The sequence below is a fragment of the Quercus lobata genome, chromosome 6, assembly GCF_001633185.2.
Source record: "Quercus lobata isolate SW786 chromosome 6, ValleyOak3.0 Primary Assembly, whole genome shotgun sequence".
NCBI classification, from domain to species: Eukaryota; Viridiplantae; Streptophyta; class Magnoliopsida; order Fagales; family Fagaceae; genus Quercus; species Quercus lobata.
In genome coordinates, this window is record NC_044909.1 from 669,406 (window position 1) to 678,541 (window position 9,136).

General features: G+C 38.6%; 1 protein-coding gene across 1 annotated transcript; it reads left to right on the forward strand.

Annotated features, from left to right (window-relative positions):
* Positions 1-1,321: 1,321 nt before the first annotated feature.
* Positions 1,322-4,786, forward strand: LOC115994195 (putative calcium-transporting ATPase 13, plasma membrane-type). The gene has a single exon (XM_031118249.1). It carries the CDS (start codon positions 1,572-1,574, stop codon positions 4,587-4,589), a length of 3,018 nt encoding a protein of 1,005 aa, XP_030974109.1. The 5' UTR covers positions 1,322-1,571; the 3' UTR covers positions 4,590-4,786.
* The last annotated feature ends 4,350 nt before the right edge of the window (positions 4,787-9,136 follow it).

Genomic DNA, 9,136 nt, shown 5'->3' on the forward strand with positions numbered 1-9,136 from the left:
TTATTTGTAATCTTTACCAAAGGGTTTTAGACTTTCAAATAAAAACCAGAGTCGTTTTGCACTTTGTGACCCGTAGAAGTTTGGTACTCTAAACTTAAGGAACATAATAGTCCTATAAGAGCAACCACACAACCTCATGGATAGTCTCCTAAAATACAAAAAGTGCTTAATTTTACACATTTTAACCGAAAAACTCTCCACATCAATCTTTGTAAAAATGTCTAAATATGCATGGTCTTGCAAATGAACAGTAATTGTGTATATATACACGGTTACTGTTCATCGTGTAAATGATTTTTTTATTCTTTTTTTCTTTCTCCTCTCTTCATCTCACTTTCTTTTCCTTTCTCTCTCCTCTCACAGTTACTATTCACAGTGTTAAAAAAATGAATATTTTATTTGAATAAATGTGTATAATAGACAAACTAATGTGGGTGTTTTATAAAAATAGATGTGTAAAATAAAAAAAGTAGATTTTAAATGTACAAAATGAAAAAAAATTTGCACAACTGATGTGGATGCTCTAAACCCAGACACTCAGAAGTACTATTATCCCAAAATCCATAAAGTTTGGAAAACCAAGATCATGGGAAGATTTTGATTTTGATTTTGATTTTTTTATTTTTTTTTTATGAACAAAAGGGGGGGGGGGGGGGGGGGGGGGGAAGGGCAACCATTATGACTCACCTCCCGAGCGTGGCTATAGGGGCACTTCCCGTTAGGAATGTTAGATTAAGTCAGAACTACTGTGATCCGGGGTGACCACAGATCACAGTAAACTTGAGCGACATTCATTTGAAACTTGAGGAATATTAGGCCCCGTTTGGTATGGCAACTCAAACACATATTTTCAGTTTTTAAACAACATTACACATATTTTCATATACTTTTTTACTCACATCTATTTTCACACATATTTTCAAACAATAAAACACATATTTTTAAGTGAATATACCAAACACCCCCTTATTTTCTAGTCGACCATCAATTTCAAAACATTTTCGGGGAAACACAGCCCAGAAGAGTGTAGAAGGCTTCCGTTTGCTTACCTGGTAGTGGAAGGAAGTAGGAACCTGAGGCCCAGGGTATAAATATGATGGTACTATGGTCTATGGGTTCAGATCCCAGCGCGTTGACTGGTCAATTACTGGAGAGCGTCGAACCTGCCCGACACGTTTTTGGTGACCGAATTTTTCTGTTACTGTTACTGTTAGGTGTCGAATTTTTCATTTTCATTTCTTTTTTTTTCACGTAACAACTTTTGAGTTGCTTAGTAAGAAAGGGGCAGAAACCCGAATAATTATGCTCCCACATTCCATCTCAAACTTCGGAAATCTACGTACCTTATAAAAACCACCACCCTCTCTGCAACTTCAATTCTCATATCTACTAGCTAGCACTATATTCGATCTCCACATATCTCCATTCTCCTCTGTTCCATTTATATCCACATTATCTTGCTTTTCTTCCTCTTGTGATTACTACTTCATCCTTGCTTTCTTAAACATCATCTTTTCTTTTTACTCCTATTGTGCTTTGCAAACCATTTCAAGGATATTATCCTACAAAACATGGACCGCATTGAGTCTTTACTTGGTGCACAACACTCCCTTAGCACACCCAAAAAAAGATGGCACTCCGCTTTTGTTTCCATATATTGTTCTAGAGCCCTTCTATCCTTTTTCAAAGATTCTCTACTCCAGAAAAATCTCAAGGTTTCACCTTCTCCATCTTTCGTCATTTTGGATCTCAACCCAGACATTGGGTTCAAAGTTGATCAACCAACACTCACTAACCTTGTAAAAGATAAAAAGATTGAAAGACTCCAAAACATTGGAGGGATTGATGCACTGGCATTCACTCTCCAAACCAACGTTGAATGTGGGATTCATGGCAGTGATGAAGACATTGCTCGCCGACGCGAGGCTTTTGGCTCAAACACATATAAAAGACCACCTACAAAGAGTTTCTTCCATTTTTTAGTGGAAGCCTTCAAGGATCTTACCATTCTCATCCATCTAGGCTGTGCTGTACTTTCTCTTGTGTTTGGCATCAAAGAGAAAGGAATAAAAGAAGGATGGTATGACGGTGGAAGCATATTTGTTGCTATATTTCTTGTCATTGCTGTTTCTACCATAAGTAACTTTAGGCAAAACAGACAATTTGACAAGTTATCCAAAGTTAGCAACAATATCCAAATTGAAGTTGTAAGAGCTGGGAGACGTCAACAGATTTCAATATTTGACATTGTCGTTGGTGATGTCATTTGCTTAAAGATTGGAGATCAAGTTCCAGCAGATGGGCTATTCTTAGACGGACATTCATTGCAAGTGGACGAATCTAGTATGAAAGGGGAAAGTGACCATGTAGAAGTAAATTGCAGTCATCCATTTTTGTTTTCTGGTACTAAGGTGGTTGATGGCTATGCTCAAATGCTTGTCACTTCGGTTGGGATGAACACAACATGGGGCGAGATGATGAGCTCAATCAGTCGTGATACCAATGAACAGACACCTTTACAAGTTCGGCTCAACAAGCTAACTTCATCAATAGGTAAGGTTGGTTTGGCAGTTGCTTTCCTAGTTCTTGTAGTCTTGTTGGTTCGATATTTCACAGGGAATACTAAAGATGAGAATGGAAATAAAGAGTTCAATGGCAGCAGCACCAAGGTTAATGATATACTAAATGCTGTGGTGGGGATTGTAGCTGCTGTAGTTACTATAGTCGTGGTTGCAATTCCAGACGGTTTGCCTCTGGCTGTGACGCTTACGCATTCTTATTCCATGAAAAGAATGATGGCTGATCAGGCAATGGTGCGAAAGCTCTCTGCTTGTGAGACCATGGGCTCAGTCACCACCATTTGTACTAACAAAACAGGCACCCTCACGCTGAATAAAATGAAGGTGACTAAGTTTTGGCTAGGGAAAGAATCTTTTGTACCGGCTACTTTCTCATCAATTAATCCATATATTCTCAAACTGGTCCAAGAAGGAGTTGCTCTAAACACAACCGGTAGTGTTTACAGACCTACTTTAGGATCTGAAATTGAGTTCTCAGGTAGTCCCACTGAACAAGCAATTCTTTCATGGGCTGTTCTGGAGCTAAACATGGAAATGGAACAATTGAAGCAAAGTTGCCAGATTCTTTATGTTGAAGCATTCAATTCTCAAAAGAAACGAAGCGGAGTCCTGATGAGGAGAAATGCAGACAACACAATCCATGTACACTGGAAAGGAGATGCAGAGATGATATTGAAAATGTGTTCAAGTTACTATGACGCTTCTGGAATTATGAAAGATCTAGATGATGGTGAAAAGAAGAAATTTGAGCAAATTATTCAAGGTATGGCTGCCAGTAGCCTCCAATGCATTGCTTTTGCACATAAGCAAGTTTCAGAAGAAGATCAAGAACATGATTCCGAACAAAAAAAGATAGAAGAAGAAGGTTTGAACCTATTAGGACTGGTGGGTATTAAGGCCCCCTGTCGTCCAAAGGTCAAGAAAGCTGTGGAAGATTGCCAAAATGCGGGTGTGAAAATCAAAATGATCACTGGAGACAATGTTTTCACAGCAAAAGCTATTGCCACTGAATGTGGAATACTGAGGTTGGATCAAGACATGAGTGGAGCAGTGGTAGAAGGTGTCGAATTCAGAAACTACACACCAGAGGAGAGAATGGAGAGAGTTGATAAAATTTGTGTGATGGCAAGGTCCTCTCCCTTCGACAAGCTATTGATGGTAGAATGTTTGAAACAAAAAGGTCATGTTGTTGCAGTCACTGGGGATGGCACAAATGATGCACCAGCATTGAAAGAAGCTGACGTAGGACTTTCAATGGGAATTCAGGGCACCGAAGTGGCCAAGGAGAGTTCAGATATTGTCATTTTGGATGACAACTTTGCCTCCGTTGCCATAGTCTTAAGGTGGGGAAGATGTGTGTACAACAACATCCAGAAGTTCATTCAATTCCAACTCACCGTGAATGTTGCTACTCTTGTGATAAACTTTGTGGCAGCTGTCTCAACTGGAAAAGTCCCATTAATAGCAGTTCAGTTATTATGGGTGAACCTAATTATGGACACATTGGGTGCTCTAGCTCTTGCAACAGAGAAGCCCACCGAAGAGTTGATGACAAAGCGACCAGTAGGTCGAACTGAACCACTTATTACCAACATAATGTGGAGAAATCTTTTAGCTCAAGCTTTGTATCAGATTATCGTTCTCTTGACCTTGCAATTCAAAGGTGAATCAATCTTTGGTGTGACTGAGAAAGTAAATGACACCTTGATCTTTAACACTTTTGTTCTTTGTCAAGTGTTCAATGAATTCAATGCAAGAAAGCTTGAGAAGAAGAATGTTTTTAAAGGGATACATAGGAACAAGTTGTTTCTGGGGATCATTGCCATAACCATAGTCCTTCAGGTGATCATGGTGGAATTTTTGAAGAAGTTCGCAGATACAGAAAGGTTGAATTGGGGGCAATGGGGTGTGTGCATTGGAATTGGAATAGTATCTTGGCCAATCGGTTGTATTGTCAAGTGGATACCTGTTCCACACACACCATTGCTCAACTACCTAAGGATGAAATAGAATTAAGGACTGGGGAATGCAACTCCTCCAACAAGCAACAAGCATGGAATGAGACCTGTTCAAAATCCTTTTCAACCGCGGTTCCTCCTTGGGCTTTTCTCCAATATTCTGTATTCATAGCAATAATTCTCTAGGCTTTCGAAGCAAATATTTTATGCTTTGTATTTTTTATTTTACTGTTTTAGTTCACACTGTAGCATAAGACATAATGATATATGTAGTAAGTATTTGATGTCATAAAATTAATAAAAATATTTTATTAGTCTATTTTTTTTCATATCTAAAGAGCAGTTTCAATCATGTATTTCTGTGGTTTGTTTGAACGTTAAATTTAAAATCTTAACACCAAGATTAGTTACTACTTTCTAAACATTTTACAACAATTGTGCTAAGAACATAAATTCGAGTAACATATATCTAAAGATTATTTGGCCTAATCAAGATCTATCACCAAACCTTTATGGCACAATCAGCAGTTGTAGTCTTCCGGTCTATTTGGAACAGAGAACACCCCCCTGAATATTTTCATGGAAGCAATGTAAAATTGTGCTTGGACGCCACTTGATACTGTCACTTCACTACTCCATTGATAGATTTGCATGAAACAATTATAGATGGAGTAATCTCTAAAGTTAAACAAACCCACCAATAATCAAAACCACAAAGCAACTCAATAGGATCCCTAAGATTAAAAAAAACTGGTTGAGTTGAGGTGAAAACCATTTTCAAAGGCATTAGAAATCACCCAATGAACCCCATACAGACAAACTCTCTTATCTCACCAATATGCAATATTATCAACAAAAATAGAGAAAACACATGAAAACTATGCTAAATTGAGAACGTCAGAGATATGGGAAAATAAAGAAGGAGAGACAAAGGAAAGATGAGGATATTGAAAGAAAAATTGAAAGTGAGAATGAGGGCATGTTTCGATACCATTATATTAATGAGGGACAGTTGTTTTTTTTTTGGTTAAAAGGGTACTGCAATAATATTAACTAGCCATAAGAGGTAATGTTCTGGCTGAAAGCCTTAGAATATACAAACCATCAGCATCCGCATTTAAAATATTACATAAGCCATCATTGGGCAGTGCATTAAGTACAACAAAATTTCCAGAAAAAGAACAGCCTGCTCTAGCAAGGTTTTCGGCGCATCTATTCGCCTCCCTAAACACATGGGTGACCTTGACATGCTGGAACTGCTCCATGAGGTACCTGTAGTCATTGAGCAAAGCAGCACATGAGTTATTAATAGCTTTCTTAGACAGCACAAGATTTACAACAACTTGGGCATCTAATTCAACATGCAGGTGGTTGATGCCAAGTTGGGCTGCAAGCATCGGCCCATCCCTCAAGGCCCAAAATTCAGCAGCCACACTTGTAGCCTGCCCAATATTCCTCATGTAACCCTTAACCCACTTCCCATCATGGTCACGGATGAGACTGCCCCCACCAGCACGTCCCGGATTCCCTTGTGATGCCCCATCAGAATTCAACTTGAACCACCCTTGATCTGGTTTGTTCCAGCAGATCGGGTTGACAGTGCAGTGCCTAATTTTATGCCTCTTGCTCACACAATAGAAGAATTCACATGCTAGCTAGATACACATCAAGTGTAGGTTGGGACTGACAGGGGCATTTTCAAAAACTACATTATTTCTATGCCTCCATAAGCACCAGATAGCAAACGGAAATTGAATATTCCAGGAAAATTCGTTAGCAAGAATTTGGTTGCTGCATAAACAGTTTTGCTTGATCCAGTCCAACAGATTCAATTGAAGAAAGTTGGAGAAAATCTGGGGCATACCCAATTCCTTCCAAAATTTAAGTGCAAAGGAGTAATCTCTTAAGAGGTGGATGATGGATTCCTCATGGCTATGGCAAAGGGGGCATGCCGTGTGGCAGGTAATACCTCTGTCAGCAAGAGTTTTCTACACCAGTATACTACTGTGAAAGCAAAGCCATATGAAATGTTGGATTTTTGGTATGGTGTCAATTTTCCACAACCAATCTCTGAAAAAGGCGATGGGGCTTGTTCCATCATTTCTCGCCAGATCATACACCGAGGCTGCACTAAATTCCCCATTCTGGGAAAGTTTCCAAACTAGTGTGTCCTCTTTCTCACCAAACATTTGCATAGGAACAACTAGGATTTTTTCCAACACTTCCTTTGTCAAAACAAAGGAAAGTTTCTCCCAACACCATCTTCCTTCTTGAAACACATTTGCAATTGTTAACTCAGAATCAGATTGTGTGAGCGGACCTTCAATTAGCTCCCTAACTGAGCCCCCTTTCATCCATTTACTTCCCCAAAAAAGAAGCTTTGAGTTGGTGCTAGCATTCCAACAAACCCCTTTTTCAAAAACAGGAAAGCCCGCCTTGATGGTAGTCCACACAAAGGAACAGGGAAGCTTATCAGGATCTTTGGAAATCCTTCTTGTCCGTGAGCAATATTTATTCAGAATAACTTTCGTCCATAGTGCATCCTTCTCATGGTAAAGTCTCCAATTGAGCTTAGCAAGGAGGGCAATATTTTTTGCCCTAGCTTGTTGTATGTCGAGACCACCTTCCTCCTTTGGCATGATAATCTTGCTCCAGCCAACAAGATGAAGTTTTTTCTTATCTACAGAAGAGCCCCATAGAAAGTCCCTGCTGATTTTATCAATTTTCTCACATAAATGAACTGGCAAGATTACACCTTGCATCACATAATTAGGAATAGTTGTAAGAACAGATTTAACCAACACACATCTACCAGCAAAGGAGAGGAATCTAGCTTTCCAGCCAACGAGTTTAGAGAGCATTCTTTCAGCAATATAGTTATACTGAGACCTGGCTGCACCTTTATGCTTTAAAGGCATTCCCAAATATTTCCCTAAGCAAGTAGTTGCTTGAATGCCCAGAGAAGTATAGATCCTATCCTTAATATCTTCATGAATGTTTGGTGAGAAGTAAATCCGTGATTTTTCTACGCTGATAAGTTGTCCTGATTCAGCACAAAACTTAGATAGCACTTCCTTAATGGTTTTAGCTCCTGCTTCACTAGCTTTAGCAAAAAGCATTAGGTCATCAGCAAAGAATAAATGCGAGACATCCACATTATCTTTAGACGCTTTCATAGGAACCCATTTCTTCTCCATGCAACCCTTGTTAATGAGGAAGCCAAGATACTCCGTACAAAGAATGAAAAGGTATGGAGTGAGAGGATCCCCATGCCGAAGCCGTCTTGAAGGTCTAAAGGAATTCAGTTTCCCCCCATTGAACAAAATTGAGATGCTTGTTGAGGATATGCATTCCATAATCAAGTCTATGAGCATATGAGGAAAATTGAAAGCTTTAAGGACCTTGTGTATGAAAGGCCATTCGAGACGGTCGTAAGCCTTAGCAAGGTCAACTTTAATAGCCATGAGGCCCACCTTGCCTTTTCTGTTGTCCAAAGAGTGGATGAGTTCTTGAGCGATAGCAAAATTGTCTAACCCCTTTCTCCCAGGAACAAAGGTTGCTTGATTAGGGGAAATCAACTTATCAAGAAAAGGCCTAATTCGCCCCACTATGATTTTAGTAATCACTTTGTAAATGGTATTGCATAGGCTAATCGGCCTATAATTGTTGAAACTCACCGAATTCGGGCATTTCGGAATAAGGGAAATCAAGGTCTCATTTAGATAATCCGGAACCACCTTAGACTCAAAAACATCCATGACTTCCTTACAAACTGGGCCGTCCACACCTTTGACAGTTGTGTTGTTTTGTTTTTTTTTTTTATTCTTGCTCAATTAGTTTTTGACAGCACAAAACATCAATGGTTTTTACTTTTTAGATCCGGATGATGTTGGCCTATACGGGCCCTACCTATATCTATTCTTCTTCTATCTATACTCTATACTAGAGTATTATTTAAAGGATTTTTACTTTGTGTTGTTTTGTTTTGTTATTTTTCTCAATTTGTTTTTGACAGCACAAAACATCCACGGTTTTTACTTTTTAGATCCGGATGATGTTGGCCTATGTCTATACTCTATGAACATTTTGGTGATAGAATACCCTTACACTGAACAGAATTGAGGAAAAAAAAAATGCTGGGTAAATGATGTATTTGGTCCCTTTTTTTACACCATATTTCAATTTTGTGTCTAACCTTTCAATTGTGTCAATTTAGTCCCTAACTTTTCGTGTCATGTCAATTTAGTCCATACCATTATCTCTTTGATGGAAATTGCTAATATTGCAAATGGCCAAAATAAAAAATTAGTTTATTGACACATCAACGAAAACTAATTTTTTATTTTGGTCGTTAACCACGTCAGCAAATTTCCATCCAAGAAGTAACAGTAGGGACTAAATTGACACGGTACTGAGAGGTTAGGGGCCAAAATAATACAATTGAAAAGTTATGAATCGAATTAAAATATGGTGTAAATGATAAGGTCCAAATACATAATTTACCAAAAAAAATGCCCGATAAAACCGTTACACTCTCCGATTAGTTTAAAAATTGAAATTCAATTTCAAACGCAGTCAATTACTCAGTTTCATCAAATC